Source organism: Hypanus sabinus, chromosome 14 (genome assembly GCF_030144855.1).
Source record: "Hypanus sabinus isolate sHypSab1 chromosome 14, sHypSab1.hap1, whole genome shotgun sequence".
NCBI lineage: Eukaryota > Metazoa > Chordata > Chondrichthyes > Myliobatiformes > Dasyatidae > Hypanus > Hypanus sabinus.
In genome coordinates this window covers 109,303,851-109,325,293 of record NC_082719.1, presented here as the reverse complement: position 1 = coordinate 109,325,293, position 21,443 = coordinate 109,303,851, and the positions used below count along the sequence as shown (strand labels likewise).

At 42.9% G+C, this 21,443-nt stretch overlaps 1 protein-coding gene across 1 annotated transcript; it reads right to left on the bottom strand.

Annotated features, from left to right (window-relative positions):
- Window positions 1-992: 992 nt before the first annotated feature.
- On the bottom strand, window positions 993-21,210 carry smim19 (small integral membrane protein 19). Its single transcript, XM_059989803.1, has 3 exons — window positions 21,011-21,210; window positions 6,001-6,125; window positions 993-2,439 (listed from the first exon to the last, which is right to left on the bottom strand). The coding sequence occupies exons 1-3, from the start codon at window positions 21,193-21,195 to the stop codon at window positions 2,381-2,383; spliced, it is 369 nt and encodes a 122-aa protein (XP_059845786.1). The 5' UTR covers window positions 21,196-21,210; the 3' UTR covers window positions 993-2,380.
- Between the last annotated feature and the right edge of the window lie 233 nt (window positions 21,211-21,443).

The window sequence follows — 21,443 nt, the reverse complement described above, 5'->3', positions numbered from 1 at the left end:
GTGTAAGGTGTATTGGCCTACATCAATCATGGAATTGAATTTAAGAGCCGACAGATAATGTTGCAGCTATATAGGACCCGGGTCAGACCCCACTTGAATTACTGTGCTCAGTTCTGATCGCCTTACTACAGGAAGGATGTGGAAATCATAGAAAGGGTGCAGCGAAGATTTACAAAGATGTTGCCTGGATTGGGGAGCATGCCTTATAAAGACAGATAGAGTAAACTCGGCTTTTTGTTCTTGGAGCGACGGAGAATGAGAGGTGACCTCATAGAGAGGTATAAAATGATGAGATGCATTGATCGTGTGGATAGTCAGAGGCTTTTTCCCAGGGCTGAAATGGCTGCCACAAGAGGGCACAGGATTAAGGCGCTGGAAGTAGGTACAGAGGAGATGTCAAGGGTAAGATTTTTTACGCAGAGTGGTGAACTCGTGGAATGGGCTGCCGGCAACGGTGGTGGAGGCAGAAACGATAGGGTCTTTTAAGAGACTTTTGGATGGGTACATGGGGCTTAGAAAAATAGAGGGCTATGGGCAACCCTAGTAATTTTTATGGTTGGGATGTTTGGCACAACTTTGTAGGCCGAAGGGCCTGTATTGTGCTGTAGGCCTGTTTGTGTTGTTTCCAACTTCAGAGTCATTTCCAATAATTTTGCTTCCTGCCATTTCTTACCACTCACCGAGCATCTCTGTATTTCCAAGTCTCTTTACATACTGTCCAGTACTCAGCTTCCACATTTTTTGTACATCACTGTTAAACTTGGAAATATGACATTTAGTTCTCTCAGCTAAATTGTTGACCTAAAATTGTGACTATCAGAATACTTTGACTGCTAGGCATCTGGCTGACGTAAACTCGGTTGAATCTAGTCTTTGATGTGTGAAGTCCGGATGAAACTACTTCCTATACAAAAATAATTGACACTTCCTTCTACATAAATCAGAAAACAATGGACTCACACAAAAATATTAACACTCTAATTGACAATGCAAAGCATTTAAAAATATTTTATTGATAACATTTTCAGATATTTTCAAAGAAAGCATAAATATTCACCCAGTCAAATTAACACTGACTGAAATTAATTTGTGGAGCAGAGTTGCTGTCCATTTGTTTTTGGGGTCAAACCTAGATACATCACAATCAAAACCAAGTCACCATTCAAAAACATACCATCAAAACAACCTCCTCAGGTAGCTGAAAAATTACCGATGCACAAATTCCTGAAGATGCCTGTCCTATAAATTGCACACTGAGTAGCAAACAGATCAGAAATATCTTAATTCAAAATCCGTCAAGTCCTGAATTTACATTTGTCTATGATTCCAACAGCTGCGAAGATAGAGGTGACGTTCCACTTATCATCCTAGCTCATTAGCCAGTCACCCCTGCTGAAAGGCAGGGAAATGAACATTACATGTTCTAGAGTTATCGGCAAAATGACACTCAAATCCACAAATGCCCATGGACACCTCAATAGCAGAAGATGTTGTGAAAAAGGAAAAACAGAAAATTATCTGACCATTGATCAGAGTATTTTCATTTTAAAATAATTGTGAACATTATTTCTTCTTTTATAAGCCATATAATTCTAACCTTTACGGTGAATTAAAATTTTATACCAAGTATCAGTAACATCTCACAAGATAGAATAGATGACAGAGGTTAAGTTTTTTTTTAATACACGGAGTAGCAAGTCCGTGGAGCCTCCTGCCAGGGGTGGTGGTAGAGGCAGATGCACAAGGGAAATTTAAGAGAATCTAGTTAGGCACTAATGGAGGATTATGTGGGAGGGAAGAGTTAGATGAATTTTAGAGTAGGTTATAAGGTAGTGGGCCAAATGTGCTGTTCTGTTCCATAACAAAGTTGCACTTTGACCAATACATTTTTGTTTATGTTAAACCAAGCTCTGTATGTAGGAATCTTATATTGGAATTGTTTAACTCCTAATTGAAAACAATCCAGTCATTCATAACAAATTCAATCCTCAAAAACAAACATTCTCAGTAATCCAGTAATACAAACTTCGAAACCTTTGGGTTGGTCATGGTACCAGGTTAAGGAAGCAGTTACTCTACTTAGATGTATTAACACCAGCGTTCTGGGGATCTTGATTCCCTTTTCCATATTTCTCAGGAGAAAATTTTCACAACTGATATGATTGCTGTTATATGTGAAGGATGGAAAAATATTTATGTGAGGTGAAAAGTAACCTCTACATCTCTTGTTTTGTAGTCCTGTGGATGTGGGTATTAAATATTCAATTCCCAGCATCTCCCCACCAATTTCAGTCTTTGAAGGAGCAATTTATTGGGTTTTCTAGCTTGTCCAACTGTCCCACACACTCTTCTATTTCTATCAATAATGGCATTAGAAGTATCATTCCATTGTAAGCTGTACGCTGTCCAACTGTCCCTGCTCTTGCTCGTACTTGCGTGCTGAAATAATCAAAATAACATGTTAATATACTTAAGATGAAAGCAGAACCACCTTGTTTTTGAAATTATTAGTAAAATATAAAAACATTTTATTAAAAGTTTATTTCAGGTCGCAGATTGGTACGTTAAATCACAAGTTCCGATTTGGGAAGAATCTTAGTTGATTAGAGCAAAGATCCAATACAAAGCAACTTGCTGATATTTATACACAACTACAAATAAAGAATTAGCAGCTGATCAGAGTTATAATCTTTGAGGATGTGACAAAAGCACATTGATGAAGATAGAGCAGTGAATGTGGTGAATAAGGATTTTAATAAGCTGTTTGATAAGGTTGCCTTTGGCAGGTTCATTCAGGAAGTCAGAAGGCATGGGATCCAGAGAAATTTAGCTATGTGGATTCAGAATTAGATTGCCCACAGAAGGCAGAGGATGGTTATAGATGGAGAATATTCTGCCTGGAGGTCAGTAACCCGTTGTGTTGTGCAGGGATCTGTTCTGGAAGCTCTACATCGTGGATTACCTCATCTGGTCCCATAACATTACCTAACAAGATGGCAATGCAGCGACTCCACTTCCTAAGAAGATTGAGGCAAGCAAGGTTTCCACACCCCATCTTAACTGCATTTTCTAGGAGTACCATTGAGAGTGTCCTGATGAGTTGCATCTCCATCTGGAATGGGAGCAGTCAAGCATTGGACCAGAAGTCCCTACTTAGGACTGTGAGAATGGCTGAAAGGATCACAGGGGTCTCCCGACCATCCACTGGGGAGTTTTCAGGAGCGCTGTGTATGCAGGGCCCTAAGTATTAAGAATCCCACCCATCCATCATCCTCTGATCTTCTACCATCAGGCAGGAGACTACAATGCATAAAAACAAGAGCAGTCAGGATGAGAAACTGTTTCTTCCCCCAGGCCATTAGCTTCTGAACTCCCTACTAACCACATTGTATCTAAAGTGTCACTGTTCCGTACCTTACGATATTTAATATTAATGCACTTCAGTTTGTTACTTGTGTGATTCATCTGTAGATTTTATCCTTACCTTCACAAAGTTATTGTGGGTTATGTGTACTACTCTGCTTTACACCCTGGTTCAGAGAAACATTGTCTCATTTCTATATTCTTTATATGGTTATATACGTTATATACATGTATATAGTTAAATGACAACAAACTTGACTGATTTGTGATTTTTTTATAAACGATTTTGTTGAGAAAGTGGAAGGGTGGGTTAGTACATTTACAAATGATACAAAGGTTGGTGTTTTCTAGTATTGGCCATTGCCATCCTAGGAATCTGAGTCTGGCTGTCCCAAACAATGTTTCTCATACACCTCTCGTGTTACACATCTCCATTAAGTCAGCTCTCATCTTCCTTGCCTCCAAAGAGAAAAGCAAGGCTCACTCAACTTATCCTTGCAAGACCTGCTCTCTCTTCCAGACAGCATCCTGGTAAATCTCCCTTGCACCATCTCTAAAGCTTCCACATCTCTCCTATAATGAGGCAATCAGAACAGAACACAATACTTCAAGTGTGGTCTAACTGGAGTTGTATAGAGCTGCAACGTTACCTCACAGCTCTTGAACTCTATCTCCTGACTAATGAAGGCCAAGGCCATTACACCACATACCATTACACAATAGCAATAATACGTACATTTAAAAATACAAAAATCCCAATTGCAAAGAACTGCAGTCACCAGGAAGAACAAGGCAGGAACTGCTGAGGTGATAAAGTCCAGTCTGATAGTAGGACAGCCAAATTGCCCTCTACTGCATGGAATAAGTCAAATTCAGCATGTAGTGGATATTAACTAAAATCTGGAACTGTTGCTGTGAATCATATAAACAGTTACCATCTCAGATCAAACAGCTTTCATTCAAATAATTCAACACAGTGAACTGTTGTGCTGATTACTGAGGGATAGTGCAGAGCACACACCAGCACAGCAGCATGCAGGAAATTAAAATGAACTTTACTGATAACTTTGCTTGTACAATATGTGAACTCCCATGTGGGAGCGGCAAACCAAGAGACATAGGAATAACTCTGTGAACTATATCTCAAGTTGTATTTATTTCAAACTGTCAATTTGGAAAATATCCAAATGCTGCGGAATTATCATAAAATGCAAGATGGAACTGAACACACAAGACCAGAAAGGGAAAATTTATTCTTATTGTTTAACTTATACATAAATATAATTATACAGTAAATATAATTGTTAAAATAAAAATACATATTTCCATTTTGATTTAAAATCAGGCTACCAGGTTTGCAGGGGCCTGCTGCAGAGGCAGGTGAATCTGGGAGTGGGCATGCAATCCCAGGTTAGAAACTCTGACAGCAATCAAGAGGAATGACAGAGACCCCTACCCCTGTCACTCCCAAGGAGGAGCAGGCTGGTTGCTGGGGGCTACGTCCACAAAATCAGAATTTAAACTAGGACATTTGTCACTTTCTCCACTGTCCTTTGTATGATTTAAGGCAGATGACTAACGAAATAGTTATAAGGAATGGTTTAAAAAGGTAAGTAAGTGGCAGACTCTGAAAAAAAAAGACAGGAGTTGATCAGTCAGCCCTTTCAGATGGCCCTAAATACTCAATATGCTCACTAAATCCACCAGGTCCAAACTCATCCTCTGTGGCCAGTTCCCATCAGCCTTCACTTCAATCATCTTCTTCCTCTTTAAATACTCTCAATGATGTACTCTCTGGGGCAGAGAATTAAAACCTAAGTACATTTATTATGCAAGTACACATGCTAACATATACCTTCTTGAGATTCATTTTCTTGCAGGCAGGTGAAAATAAAGAAAACAAAGGAAGACTCACTTCCTCCATCAGAAATTGAGAAATATGTAAACCCTAATGAAAGGTTGTCACAGAAGTTGGGCTTTGGACTGGTATTACCAGGAGGAGGGCATAGTTGTCAATAATCAAGTGATTAAATTCCGGAATGGTCAAGAGGTCAAAATGTTTTGGAAGCAATCAAACACCAGTAGACACAGTCGCAAGTGCTAGTTACATCAGTGATGTTACACCAAAGAATGGCTTCTAAGTGAAAAGTAGTTTATTCTGTTAAATTACTTCCTTAATTTACTAAATCCACAGAGACACTTGAGATTATCCAATTCAAAACTAAAATGGTTTCACTCATGTGCCTAACATGCTTACCAATCTGATACCTGTCCAGTTACAGGTAACAATCGATTACATGTCCAGTTACTAATATGCTTACTAATCTGGTACATGTCCAGTTACTAATGTGTTTACCAATCGGGTACATGTCCAGTTACTAATTTGTTTACCAATCGGGTACATGTCCAGTTACTAGCATGCTTACAAATCGGGTACATGTCCAGATAATAACGTGCTTATCAATCTGGTACCTGTCCAGTTATTAACATGCTTACCAATCAGGTACATGTCCAGTTGCTAACGTGCTTACCAATTGGGTACATGTCCAGTGACTAACATGCTTACCAATCAGGTACATGCCCAGTTGCTAATGGGCTTATCAATCGAGTATGTAACCAGTTACCTAATGTGCTTACCGATTGAGTACATGTCCAGTTGCTGGCGTAAGCGAACCTTCTGTAGGTTGTCATAGAAGTTGGGCTCTGGACTGGAATTACCAGGAGGAGGGACAGTGAATATTCTCATGATCTGTCTTTTATTTCTGAAAGAAATGCTCTCAAATCAGCAAGGTAACAAATCAAATCAGGTCACTTAACTACTCATCCTTTTAGAAATCCAACATTACAAAATCCTTCAAATACTTTGACAACTTTTCATGTTTGCTGATACACTGTAACCTCCCCACAGTGCCTATCACATATATGTGGTTAAGAGAGAGAACTAAACATAGAAACATAGAAAACCTACAGCACAATACAGGCTTCGGCCCACTAAGCTGTGTCGAACACGTCCTTACCTTAGAGATACCGAGGCTTTACCCATAGCCCTCTATTTTCCTAAGGAATATCCTTGTAAATCTCTTCTGCACCCTTTCTATGGTTTCCACATCCTTCCTGTAGTGAGGCGACCAGAACTGAGCACAGTGCTCCAAACAGGGTCTTACCAGGGTCCTATATAGCTGCAACATTATCTCTCAGCTCTTAAACTCAATCCCATGATTGACGAAGGGCAATGCACCGTATGCCTTCTTAACCACAGAGTCAACCTGTGAAACAGTGTTGATAGTCCTATGGAGTACTGTGCTCAATTCTGGTCGCCTCACTACAGGAAGGATGTGGAAGCCATAGAAAGGGTGAAGAGAAGATTTACAAGGATGTTGTTTGCATTGGGGAGCATGCCTTATGAGAATAGGACCTATCAAGTATGACAGTGGGGAAGTGTGTATAGAACCAGAGGAAATAGCAGAGGTACTTAATGAATACTTCAGTTTTCTCTATGGAAAAGGATCTTGGTGATTGTAGTGTTGACTTGCAGCAGACCATAAAGCTTAAGCATGTAGATATAAGGAAGAGGATGTGCTGGAGCTTTCGGAAAGCATCAAGTTGCATAAGTCACTGGATGAGATGTACTCCAGGCTACTGTGGGATGGGAGGGAGGAGACTGCTGAGCCTCTGGCGATGATCTTTGCATCTTCTATGGGGAATCCATTGGGGAATGAGGTTCTGGATGAGTGGAGGGTTGCAGATGTTGTTCCCTTATTCAAAAAAGGGAGTAGAGATAGCCCAGAAAAGTATAGACCAGTGAGTCTTACCTCAGTGGTTGGTAAGCTGATGGAGAAGATCCTGAGAGGCAGGATTATGTACATTTGGAGAGGTATAATGTGATTAGGAATAGTCAGCATAGCTTTGTCAAGGGCAGGTCGTGCCTTATGAGCCTGATTGAATTTTTTGAGGATGTGACTAAACATATTGATGAAGGAAGAGCAGTAGATGTAGTGGTTTTCAGCAAAGCATTTGATAAGGTATGCCATGCAAGGCTTACTGAGAAAGTAAGGAAGCATGGGATCCAAGGGGACATTGCTTTGTGGATCCAGAACTGGCTTGCCCACAGAAGGCAAAGAGTGGTTGTAGATGGGTCATATTCTGCATGGAGGTCGGTCACCAGTGGTGTGCCTCAGGGATCTGTTCTGGGACCCTTACTCTTTGTGATTTTTATAAATGACTTGGATGAGGAAGTGGAGGGATGGGTTAATAAGTTTGCTGATGACACAAAGGTTGGAGGTGCTGTGGATCGTGTGAAGGGCTGTCAAAGGAACATTGATAGGATGGAAAACTGGGCTGAGAAGTGGCAGAAGGAGTTAAACCCAAGTAAGTGTGAAGTGGTTCATTTTGGTAGGTCAAATATGATGGCAGAATATTATAATAATGGTAAGACTCTTGGCAGTGTGGAGCATCAGAGGGATCTTGGGGTATGAGTCCATAGGACGCTCAAAGCAACTGCGCAGGTTGACTCTGTGGTTAAGAAGGCATACGGTGTATTGGCCTTCATCAATCGTCAAATTCAATTTAGGAGCCGAGAGGTAATGTTGCAGCTATATAGGACCCTGGTCAGACCCCACTTGGAGTACTGTGCTCAGTTCTGGTCACCTCACTACAGGAAGGATGTGGAAACCATAGAAAGGGTGCAGAGGACTTTTACAAGGATGTTGCCTGGATTGGGGAGCATGCCTTATGAAAACAGTTTGGGTGAACTCGGCCTTTTCTCCTTGGAGCAACTGAGGATGAGAGGTGACCTGATAGAGCTGTATAAAATGATGAGAGGCATTGATTGTGTGGATAGTCAGAGGTTTTTTCCCCAGGGCTGAAATGGCTTACACAAGAGGGCACAGGTTTAAGGTGCTTGGGAGTAGGTACAGTGGAGATGTCAGGGGCAAGTTTTTTTTTAAAAACACAGAGAGTAGCGAATGTGTGGAATGGGCTGCTGTCAACAGTGGTGGTGGCTGATACGATAGGGTCTTTTAAGAGACTTTTGGATAGGTACATGGAGCTTAGTAAAATAGAGGATTGCAGGTAAGCCTGGTAATTTCTAAGGTAAGGACATATTCAGCACAACTTTGTGGGCCTAAGGGCCTGGTATTGTGCTGTAGGTTTTCTATGTTTCTAGATAGTTTGAAGTGTGTCCATTTTAAAGCTAGAAGTATTATGAGTAAAGGTGAAGAACTTGGTTTCATGTATTATTCGTGCTCAATGATGAAGTGTCAAAGAAAGGCAAGAATGGATATCCAACCACTGGAAAACAGAACTGGAGAGACAGTAATCGGGGACAACGAAATGGCAGGCAAACTGAATAAATATTTTGCATCAGTCTTCATGGAGGAAGTTCTAGGTGTCGGGGCACGAAGTGTGTGAAGTTACCATTTCTAGGGAGAAGGTTCTTCGGGAAACTGAAAGGCCTGAAGGTAGTCAAGGTTGGACTTTCAGAAGACCTTTGACAAGGTGCCACACATGAGGCTGCTTACCAAGTTAAGAGTCCATGGTATTACTGGAGTTACTAGCATGGTTAGAGCATTGGCTGATTGGTAGGAGGCAGTGACTGGGAATAAAAGGATCCTTGACTGGTTGGCTGCCAGTGACTAGTGGTGTTCCACAGGGATCAGTGTTGGAACCGCTTTTTTTATGCTGTATATCAATGATTTAGATGATGGAATAGATGGCTCTGTTGCCAACTTTGCAGATCTTATGAAAATTGGTGGAGGGGCAGGTAATGTTGAAGAAACAGGTAGGATGCAGAAGGACTTAGATTAGAAGAATGGGCAAAAAAGTGGCAAATGAAATACAATATTGGAAAATGCATGGTCATGCACTTTGGTAGTAGAAATAAATGTGCAGACTACTTTCTAAATGGGGAGAAAATCCAAAAATCTGAGATGCAAAGGGACTTGAGAGTCCTTGTGCAGAACACCCTGAAGGTTAACTTGCAGGTAGAGTCACTGGTGTGGAAGGGAAATGCTATGTTAGCATTCATCTCAAGAGGTCTAGAATACAAGAGCAAGGAGGTGATGCTGAGGCTTTATAAGACATTGGTGAGGCCTCACCTTGAGTATTGTGAACAGTTTTGGGCCCCTCATCTTAGAAAAGATGTGCTGGCATTGGAGAAGGTCCACAGGAGATTCATAAGGAAGATTCCAGGGATGAAAGGGTTATCACGTGAGGAATGCTGATGGCTCTGGGTATGTACTCGCTGGAATTCAGAAGGATGAGAGGGGGATCTCATTGAAACCTTCTGAATATTGAAAGACCTAGACAAGAGTAGATATCAAAAGGATATTTCCCATGGTGGGAGAGTTTAGGACAGGAGGTCATAGCCTCAGGATAGAGGTGCGCCCTTTTTAAACAGAGGTGTGGAGATATTTCTCTAGCGAAAGGGTGGTGAATTTGTGGAATTTGTTGCCACATGCAGCTGTGGAGGCCAGGTCATTGGGTGTATTTAAGGCAGAGATTGATAGTTTCTTGATTGGATATGGCATTAAAGGTTATAGGGAGAATGCCGGGAACTGGGGTTGAGGAGTCACCTGGACTAGATGGTGTACACCCCAGAGCTCTGAAAGAGGTGGCTGAAGAGATCAAGGAGGCATTGATAATGATCTTTCAACAATCAGTAGATTCTGGAATGGTCCCTGAAGATTGAAAAATTGCAAATGTCACTCCACTCTTCAAGAATGGAGAGAGGCAGAAGAAAGAAAATTATAGGCAAGTTAGTCTGACCTCAGTGCTTGGTAAGATGTTGGAGGTGTTTGTTAAGGATGAGGTATCAGGGTACTTGGAGGCACATGATACAATAGGCCATAGTCAGCATGGTTTCTTTAAGGGAATATTTTGCCTGACAAATTGTTGGTATTCTTTGAAGAAATAACAAGCAGGATAGGCAAAGGAGAATTGATGGATGTTGTGAATTTGGAGTTTGAGAAGACCTTTGACAAGGTGCCACAAATGAGGTTGCTTAATAAATTATGTCCATGGTGTTACATGAAAGATACAAGCATAGATAAAGCAGTGGCTGACTGACAGAGGAGGCAAAGAATGGGAATAAAGGGAGCCTATTCTGGTCGGCTGCAAGGAGACAAGGCGAGAGAGAGAAAAGGGGTTGAGAAATGAAGGGGAAGGACGGGTGGTTTATCAGAAGTTCCAGAAATTGACGTTCATGCCATCAGGTTGGAGGCTACCCAAGTGGAATACAAGGTGTTCTTCCTCCAATCTGAGTGGCTACCCAAACAGAATACTCCACTTTGGAATACTCTCTGCCTGCCCATCACCTCCCTCTCTCTCTCTCTGTCTGTCTTGTTTTATGGCAGTTGGCACCCAGCTTAATGGTGCATTACCACCACCTTCTGCTCCGGAGTATGCGATGGACTCACATTCTAAATCCCTTCACCCAATCGCACACATACACATACCCTAACCTACACTTTATCCTCCCCATCCTAGTACCCTATTTCTGTTTATCCATCATATCCTACAAAAAAAACCTTGTACTCCTTAAGAAAGCTAAAAATACCCTGACCTGTGTTCTCTCACCCATGCCCAGCAACCCTTTTAATGTGAATTCCTGCACCCCCAATTCCCTCAGATTAATTCTCATCATCTCTCTCTGTATCCCATACTTCCTGCAACTCAGAACTACATGCTCTACTGACTCCTCTTCCTGACATTCCTCACACAGTCCTGTCTGGTGTTTCCCTATCAATTTCAATGTTTGGTTTAGTGCACAGTGCCCCTGCCATAACCTAGTCCACACAATTTCCACTCTTCTGTATCTACTTCCTACCCTAGTACCTGCAACACTTTCTTGTATTTGATATAAATGCTTCCCTTTCCCCTTCCTGTCCCATCTTTCTTGCCACATTTGGTTAATTTTTTCCCAGATTACAAACTTAACCTCTGCTTTACTAATACTAATGCGCATTTCTATATTTTCTTCCTTTATTGCCCTCTTTGCCAACTCATCCACCCTTTCATTGCCCTTCACCCCTACATGAGCTGGAACCCATAGAAATTTAACCTGACCTCCCTGATTTGCAACTCTTGTGACTGACTGAAGGACTTCATGAAGTACATCTTGCCGGCTGTTTGAGTGAGAAGACCTTAAATTTGCTATTACTGAAGATGAATCCGAGCATATCAACGCTTTGACTAGTTTAGTTTTCTCCACCCAATGCAACGCAACCAACACTGCCATCATCTCCACTGTATACACCGCTAACTTATCAGATGTTCTTCTGCTGATTCTGTGGAATCAGAGTGGAAGCAGAGTCCGTGGAAGCAGAGTCCTGGGCTTTGGCTAAGTGGGTCCATGGAAGCAGAGTCCTGGGCTTTGGCTAAGCGGGCTTCGGCGTAAGGGGACTTCGGTAAGCTTGTGTGATTGCTCGCTGAGGGGAAGAAGGTAAGGTCGCTAGGTGCTTTTTAGACTTATTCTATTAATCCAGTTGGGGGAGACAGTCAGAGCAGTGGTGTGCTCCGTATGCAGTATGTGGGAAGTCAGGGTCAACACAGTTGTCCGATGACCACACCTGCAAAAGGTGCGTCCAGCTGCAGCTCCTATCAGACCGAGTTAGGGAGTTGGAGCAGGAGCTGGATGAACTACGGATCATTCGGGAGGTGGAGGCAGAGATAGATAGGAGTTATCAGGAGGTAGTCACACCAAAAAACCAAGAAGTAGGCAGATGGGTGACGGTCCAGAGGGGCAGGGGGAGCAGGCAGAGAGAGCAGAGCACCCCTGCGGCCATTCCCATTAACAATAAGTATACGGTACTGGATACTGTTGATGGGGATGACCTACCAGGAATGAGTTGTAGTGGTCCTGCCTCTGGCACAGAGGTTGAACCCTCAACTAGAAAGGGGAGGAGGGAAGAGAAGAGAGCGATAGTTTTAGGGGACTCCATAGTCAGGGGGGCAGATAGGAGATTTTGTGGGGCAGATCGGGAGTCTCGGATGGTATGTTGCCTCCCTGGTGCCAGGGTCCGGGACATCTCAGATCGGGTGCAGGCTATTCTTGAGAATGAGGGCATGAACCCAGATGTAGTGGTCCATGTAGGGACCAATGATGTAGGTAAGGTGAGTGAGGGGGTCCTGCTTAGAGAGTTCAGGGAGTTAGGAGTGAAGCTGAAAGGCAGGACCTCCAGGGTGACAATCTCGGGATTGCTACCTGTGCCACGTGCGAGTGAGGTGAAGAATAGAATGATTATGCACATTAATACGAGGCTGAGAGCATGGTGCAGGAAGAAAGGGTTCAGGTTTTTGGATAATTGGTCTTTGTTCCAGGGACATTGGGATCTGTTTCGAAGGGATGGTCTACATCTGAACCGGAGGGGTACTAACATTCTTGCAGGAGTATTTGCCAGTGCTGCTCGGGGGGGGTTTAAACTAGATGTGCAGGGGGCAGGGATCCAGATCCAGAGGGTTGGTCAGAAGGTGCATGGGGTTAAATGTGTACAAGGTTTGGGTGATCTGAGAAGGTCATCAAAATTCAGGGTGCAATTTGCCCGATGGAAGTTCAAGGAGCTGGGTTAGGTACAGTAGACAGTGTTTTAAGCAAAGAGAGGAGGAATGGGCTAAGAATTCTATACTTGAATGCGCGTAGTGTCAGAAATAAGACAGATGAGCTTGAAGCTCAGATGAAAATGGGGAACTACGATATTGTTGGGATAACGGAGACATGGCTGCAAGGGGATCAGGCCTGGGAATTGAGTGTACCAGGGTATACGTGCTATCGTAGAGACAGAAATATGGGAAGAGGGGGTGGGGTGGCCCTGAGGAATGAGATTCAGTCCTTAGCAAGAGGTGACTTGGGAACAGGGGAAGTAGAGTCTGTGTGGATTGAGCTGAGGAACAGTAAGGGTAAAAAGACCCTAATGGGTGTTGTGTACAGGCCCCCAAACAGTAGCGTGGATATTGGGTACAAGTTGATTAGGGAGTTAACATTGGCATGTGCTAAAGGTAATGCAGTCATTATGGGAGATTTCAAAATGCAGGTGGACTGGGAGAATCAGGTAGGTGCTGGACCCCAGGATAGGGATTTTGTGGAATGTCTAAGGGATGTATTTTTGGAACAGCTTGTGCTTGAGCCAACCAGGAACGAGGCTATTTTGGACTTGGTGATGTGTAATGAACAGGAATTGATAAGTGATCTTGAAGTAAAGGAGCCATTAGGAAGTAGTGATCATAACATGATAAGTTTTTATCTACAATTTGAGAGGGATAGGGGCAGATCAGAGGTGTCAGTGTTGCAATTAAATAAAGGAGACTACAGAGCCATGAGGGAAGAGCTGGCCAAAGTTAAATGGGCGGATGCCCTGGCAGGAAAGACAGTGGATCAGCAGTGGCAGATATTCTTGGGCATAATACAAAAGATGCAAATGCAGTTCATTCCAATGAGAAGGAAGGATTCAAAGAGGGGGAAGGGGCCACAGTGGTTGACAAAGGAAGTCAGAGATTGTATAGCATTAAAGAAAAAGAAGTATGACAGGGCTAAGATGAGTGGGAATACAGATGATTGGGAAAGTTTTAAGGAACAGCAGATCTTAACTAAAAAAGCAATACGGAGAGAAAAAATCAGGTATGAGCTCAGTCTAGCCAGGAATATAAAAGGGGATAACAAAAGCTTTTTTAGCTATGTGAAGAGAAAGAAGATAGTTAAGAACAATGTTGGCCCCTTGAAGAATGAATTGGGAGAAATTGTTATGGGAAACAGGGAAATGGCAACAGAATTTAATGCATACTTTAGATCTGTCTTCACCAGGGAGGACACAAGCAATCTCCCAGATGTATGGATGGGCCAGGGTCATAAGATATCAGAGGAATTGAGACAGATTGATATTAGGAAAGAGACTGTGATGAGTAGACTGGTAGGACTGAAGGCTAATAAATCCCCGGGTCCAGATGGTCTGCATCCGAGGGTTCTAAAAGAGGTGGCTCAGGAAATTGCGGATACATTGGTAATCATTTTCCAATGTTCCTTAGATTCAGGATCAGTTCCTGAAGATTGGAGAGTGGCTAATGTTGTCCCACTTTTCAAGAAGGGAGGGAAGGAGAAAACGGAGAACTATCGCCCTGTTAGCCTAACGTCAGTTGTGGGGAAGATGCTTGAGTCCATTATTAAGGACGAAATAGTGGTACATCTAGATGGCAGAAATAGGATTAGGCCGAGCCAGCATGGATTTACCAAGGGCAAATCATGCTTGACTAATCTGTTGGAGTTTTTTGAGGGTGTAACAAGGAGGGTAAGCCAGTAGATGTTGTGTACCTAGATTTTCAGAAAGCATTCGATAAGGTGCCACATAGGAGATTGGTGAGTAAAATCAGAGCTCATGGCATTGGAGGCAGGGTTTCAACATGGATAGAAAACTGGTTGGCAGATAGAAAGCAAAGGGTAGCAGTGAATGGGTGTTTCTCAGACTGGCTGGAGGTGACTAGTGGGGTACCTCAGGGCTCTGTATTGGGACCACAGCTCTTTACGATTTATGTCAATGATTTAGATGAGGGCCATGAAAACTATATCAGCAAGTTTGCTGACGATACTAAACTGGGTGGCAGTGTGACATGCGAAGAGAACGTTAGGAGAATACAGGGAGACTTGGATAGGCTGAGTGAGTGGGCAGATACTTGGCAGATGTCATTCAATGTGAATAAATGTGAAGTTATCCACTTTGGAAGCTGGAACAAGAGGGCAGAGTATTGTCTGAACGGTGTCGAGTTAGGTAAGGGAGAAATGCAAAGAGACCTAGGAGTCCTAGTTCACCAGTCAATGAAGGTGAATGAGCAAGTGCAACAGGCAGTGAAGAGGGCAAATGGAATGTTGGCCTTTGTTACAAGGGGAATTGAATACAAGAGCAAGGATGTCCTTTTGCATTTGTACAGGGCCCTGGTGAGACCACACCTGGAATATTGTGTACAGTTTTGGTCTCCAGGTTTAAGGAAGGACATTCTGGCAATCGAGGAAGTGCAGCGTAGATTCACTAGGTTGATTCCTGGGATGGCAGGGCTGTCTTACGCAGAGAGATTGGAGAGATTGGGCTTGTACACGCTGGAATTGAGGAGATTGAGAGGGGATCTGATTGAAACGTTTAAGATAATTAAAGGATTTGATAGGATTGAGGCAGGAAATATGTTCCAGATGTTGGGAGAGTCCAGTACCAGAGGGCATGGATTGAGAATAAGAGGTCAGTTATTTAAAACAGAGTTGAGGAAGAGCTTCTTCTCCCAGAGAGTTGTGGAGGTGTGGAATGCACTGCCTCGGAAGACGGTGGAGGCCAATTCTCTGGATGCTTTCAAGAAGGAGCTGGATAGATATCTGATGGATAGGGGAATCAAGGGATATGGGGACAAGGCAGGGACTGGGTATTGATAGTGAATGATCAGCCATGATCTCAGAATGGCGGTGCAGACTCGAGGGGCCGAATGGTCTACTTCTGCACCTATTGTCTATTGATTGCAATCGCTTTTGCTGGTATAGCCACCCCAAACCCTGTCACTCCTGTCTCAGGTTCCTTAGCACCATCTGTATAGACCCGAGTATAATCACTATACTTTTCCTTCACATAACAGTTAAATGCACTTACCAAATAGTTTTATACTTTCCTTTCCTTTTTACCTCTAACAAATGCCAATCTACGTCAGGCCATACCAGCTTCCATGGAGCTACAACCGGATAAACTACTGAAGGACTTATCCTTAGATCAAACACTCCAAATGATCTAGCAATATCATTCCCTATCCGACTAAAGTTTTCCCTCTGAAACCTCCCATTTTCCCAGGACTCCTGCAACACTCCTTTAGCAGGGTGAGAATCATTGTGTCCCTGCAAATTAACCCAGTAGTTTGCCATCAATTGCATCCTTCTTAATTCTAAAGGCATTGTTCCCATTTCTACCTGCAGGGCTGATACTGGTGATGTTTTAAAAGCCCCACTGCACATTCTCAAAACCTGAGCCTGAATCACATCCAGTTTCCTTATAAGAGACCTAGCTGCTGATCCATATGCTACACTTCCATAATCCAACACAGATCTTACTAAAGCCACATACATTCTCTTCAATGCTGAACAACTTGCTCCCCATTCCCTACCAGTCAAGCATCTCATCACGTTTATTACTTTTTTACATTTCTCCTCAACTTTCCTGATATGGTCTGCCCATGTTAATCGTGAATCAAATATAACTCCCAGAAATTTAAATGATCCAACCCTTTCTAATTCAATCCCATACATCCTTAATTTCTTACCTACTTCAATTCTTTTCCTAGTGAAAAATACAGTTTGAGTTTTTTTCCACGAAAATCTACATCCCCAATCATAACCTCACTCTACCACTTCATCAATTGCTCCTTGTAGTTTCCTGATTATATGCTCCGTGTTCCTGCCTCTTTTCCACAAGACCCCATCATCCGCAAACAGTGACCTACCTATATCCACTGGTACCTTTCTGAAGACATCATTGATCATAATGATGAAAAGTAACGGGCTAATCACACTACCCTGAGGTGTGCCATTTCCCACGATGTACTGTTTTGATAATTCTGATCCAATCTGAACTTGAATTTTTCTACCAAACAAAAAATCTTTAATCCAATTAAAAACTCTCCCCCCAACCCCCATCTTGTGCAGTTTAATTAATAATCCTTCCTTCCACATCATATCATAGGCTTTTTCAAAGTCAAAAAACACTGCAACTACTGATTCTTTATTTGTCTGGGCCTTTCTTATTTCAGTTTCTAACCTTATCACTGAGTCCATGGAATTCCTTCCCTTCTTAAAACCACTCTGATAACTTGCCAGCATTCCTCTCTTCTCAAGATCATATGATAACCTTTCTGTTATCATCCTTTCCATTACCTTACATATATTTGATGTTAGTGCTATTGGCCTGTAGCTGGTGGGTTTTGACGGATCCTTGCCAGGTTTCCTTATTGGAATTACTACTGCTTCTTTCCATGCACTTGGTAATCTTCCCTCCTCCCACACTCTGTTGTAAAAATGCAGTAACTTCAAGAGTGCTCCTTCTCCTAGACTTTTTAGCATAACATAGCATATTAGATCTTTCCCTGGAGAGGTTGGTCTCGATCTCTTCATTGCTCTCACCATTTCTGCCAAAGTAAATGGATCATCAATTATATCATCTGTTTCTTTCCTCCTGTTTAACACACCTGGGTACTGACTCATTGTTCTTTCCCTTCTCCTTCTCCCTTCTTCAGGCAAATTTTCTGAACTATGTATCTTTACAAATGACTTGGCCATGATCTCAGCCTTATCCCTGCTGGAGACTGCTGTTTCCTCCTCAGATATCATTACTGGATACTCCCAATCCCTTCCATCTCCCCCCATCCTCTTAATCATTCCCCATACCTCTCCCATAGGCGTTGTTCTTCCTATTTTGTTGCAAAAACTACTCCAACTTGCCCTTTTAGCTTGACGTATAGTTCTTCTCACCACTGCCTGTGCCTTCTTATATTGAATCAAATGCTGCATATTATGGGTTCTTTTAACTCGCCTGAATGCTCTATTTCTGTTTTTTACAGCCTGACAACATTCCTCTGTCCACCATGGCACTATTTTTCTATTCATCCTATTTTCACTCCTGGGTATAGATCCTTCTGCTGCCATAATAATTGCTGAAGTCACCTGACTGTTTAATTCATCTATATCTCCAGAAATGTCAATCTTTGTCAATGCTTCTTCACTTAACTTCTGGAACTTACCCCAATCTGCTTTTCCAAACACCCACTTTGGGACTCCCCCACCTGGTCTTATTTCAACTCTTTCACCCACTGAACATAAAACTGGGTAGTGATCACTGCCTACTGCAAACTCCCCAGTTACTGATACCAGCCAAGACATTAGACACTAATGTAATAACACTAACGTAATATCTAATACCGACTCAGTTCCTGTTGCTAAGTTTATCCTTGTTCCTCTACCATCATTCATACATACCAAATCCCTTTCTTCCATCAAATCTTCAATTACCGTTCCATTTGAATCTGTAATCGGATCCCCCCATATTGTGCTGTGAGCATTGAAATCTGCACACCACACTACTTTATGTCTATTTTGTCCTTGTATCCTTAGTATGCTGTCCAAATCCAACCTTTTACATGGATTGTAGTAGTTAATTATAACCACTCCCTCCCCTCTCTCCCATATTTCCACCACTATGTATTCCTGATCGTCTCCTTTTTCCAGTACTCTATACGGTATACCTTGCTTGATTAACATAGCACAACCTCCTCCTCCCCCTAGATTTCTATCTTTCCTTATTATTGTATACCCATGTACCACAAAGTCTAAAGCTGGTTTCAACCAAGTTCCCTGAATACACACTACATCCAGTTTTACAACCATTTCCTTAATAAATTCCTTAAATTCCTGGCCATTGGCCAGTAAACTCCTTGCATTCCATTGCAAAAGAATCACCATAATGAGTACAAACCAACCTATGACACTTCCTGGCTTGACTGATTCTCCCTCACTTCTTCCCATGTCAGTCCCACTAACCCTATGGTTTACTGCTGCTTTGACCACCTGCACTTTTTGACTTTACCTCTGCCGTACTATTAATGACTCCTGCAATGAATGTTACTAGAGCTTTTTTTTCCACATAAATCCTGTCATTTACTCTTCACTGCATCTCTTGCATCCCTATTGCTCTCTGGTCATTAGGAGCATTATTCTGTTCTCTTGACATTCTTACAGCTTCTGCATAAGTGATCTTTCTTTTCACTCTTATTTCTTGAACTTTATTCTCCCGTCTCATAACCTCACACCCACTATATGCCACATTATGAGCTTCTCCACAATTACAGCATTTTGGTTGCACTCCTTTTCCGCACTTTCCATATTCATGATCATCCCCACATCTAGCATATCTCCTCTGCCTTTTACAGTTTTTAGCTATGTGTCCAAACCTTTGACAATTATAGCACCTCAATGGCTTTGGCACATATACCCTTACTGGGTAACTTATGAAACCCAGGAACACTTTCCTTGGCACTTTTTCTTCTTCAAATTCAATCAATACTGTTTCACTTTCCTTTTTCATTCCCTCCTTTGTTGTTTTCAGTGTTAGAACATTAATTACTTCCCCCCCTTTGATATTCCTCTTCAACTCCTCCATGTTTATACTCATTGGTACACCCGTGATCACTCCTTTACAACCACCATTTTGTGCTCCCACCCTCCCTGTATATTCCACCTTGCATTTTCCTATCTCTTTTAGCTTGAGTGCTTTCTCAAGTTGTTCCTCATTCGCATATCTTACCAATAGATTGCCATCATTAAGGACTTTTGCAAATACTATTTCCCCTATCTTATTTGCCAGAGTTGTTGTTAGCAAACAGGTTAATTTTTTTCATGTGTCCTTACGCCTTCTCATTAAACCTAATTATGACACCTCCTCTCTGAACTTGTTCATCTTCCTCACTTTCAGAACTCTCTCCACAGTCATTTCTTATTCTTTTATTCCCTTTGTCTCGGTTTTCATTCTTCTATCCCCTCACGATCTCCTTATTCACTTTATTTCTCCCTTCATAATAATCCATTTCTCCCCAACTGCCTACCTCTGATCCCAAATCCCTATCCTGCTCCTTCTCCACTCTCTTTCCCTCAGCCCCTCCTCTCACCTTGTCTGCCATTACCAGACCCAGGCAACCCCCTCCCAGCAATTCCCGCTCCTTCCCCACTCTCTTTCCCTCAACAAGTTCCAAACCACATTCCAAACTCTCAGCCACCAGCACCCACACACACCTACCAGCCATCACCTCCCTCTGGTGCTCCTTCTTCCTTTTCTTTCATGGCCGTCTATCTCTTTCACCAATCAGCTTCCCAGCTCTTTATTTCATCCCTCCCATTCCAGGTTTAACCTATCACCGGGTGTTTCTCTTTCCCCTCCCCCCCACCTTTTAAATCTACTCCTCAGCTTTTTTCCTCGATTTCTTTCCCATAGATGTTGCCTGGCCTGCTGAGTTCCTCCAGCAGTTTGTGTGTGTAGGCAGCATAAGGGCTTGGACAGATCGGAAGAAAAGGCAAAGGAGTGGCAGATGACATACAGTGCAGGAAAGTGAGTGGTCATGCACTTTGGTAGAAGAAATACTGACGCAAATTATTTTCTAAACGGGGAGAAAATTTTTTTAAAAATCTGACGTGCAAAAGGACTTGGGAGTCCTCGTGTTGGATTACTGAAAGGTTAATTTGCAGGTTGACTCAATGGTAGGGAAGGAGGATGCAATGTAAGCATTTATTTCGAGGGGACTAGAATATAAAACGATGAGGCTTTATAAGGTACCGCTCAGACCATCAGAAACCGTTATACTTTGGGTGATTAGGGTTTGTTATATACACACACACAGGTACTGTAGTTACATGTTCAGTGCTTACGGGGACATTGGACAAGCTGAGAGGTCACAGTATCTTGTACCGTGATATAACTGGTCCCAAAGTGTTCGGCTTCTACCCATCTGACTGCTGCTGAAATCTTCATTCTGCTCAGCCCCGCCTTTCTCATCACCGCTGTCCGTCAATCCACAGCCCCCCTCCCTCCCGGCGGGAACCCGGATTCCGCCCTCTGCCCCCACTCCCCAACCAGGCCCGGGCCTGACTCACCTCCTCGCATAAAGCAGCAGCCCGACACTCAGCAGCCCGGCCATCAGATAAACGTTGGTGGCGTCATTCCACGCCTCATGAACCGTGTAGTCCATCCAGGAGTCGGAGCAGAATCCGATTACATGTACCACCAACCTCAGCAACGGATCCGAATCCGGATCGCACCGGCTACTCCAAAACGTCATCCAACTGCGCCGGAAGCGTAGGCGCGTTGCTGGCGATGGAAACTTGGACCGAAGCGGTTGATTGCCGTCTGTCCCCACCCCATCACGGTCTGGTCTAATACCCCGCACCCAAACCGCCTACTGTTCACTACCCCACCCCTCCCAACTGGCCTGGCCCTAGCCCAACCTTCCCCTCTTCTGTTCCTCATCTCCCCGACACCAATATCTCATTCCCTACCCCAGGTGTCGGTGACAATGGTCTGGTTTAT

Excerpts from the sequence above, each read along its gene's own strand:
- smim19 (XM_059989803.1), bottom strand. The coding sequence starts at position 21,195 with ATGACGTTTTGGAGTAGCCGGTGCGATCCGGATTCGGATCCGTTGCTG. Across the intron at positions 6,126-21,010 it reads CTGCTGCTTTATGCGAGGAG|AAATAAAAGACAGATCATGA; the intron begins GTGAGTCAGGCC and ends CATTTCTTTCAG. Across the intron at positions 2,440-6,000 it reads ACTGGACATGTACTCAATCG|CACGCAAGTACGAGCAAGAG; the intron begins GTAAGCACATTA and ends TGATTATTTCAG.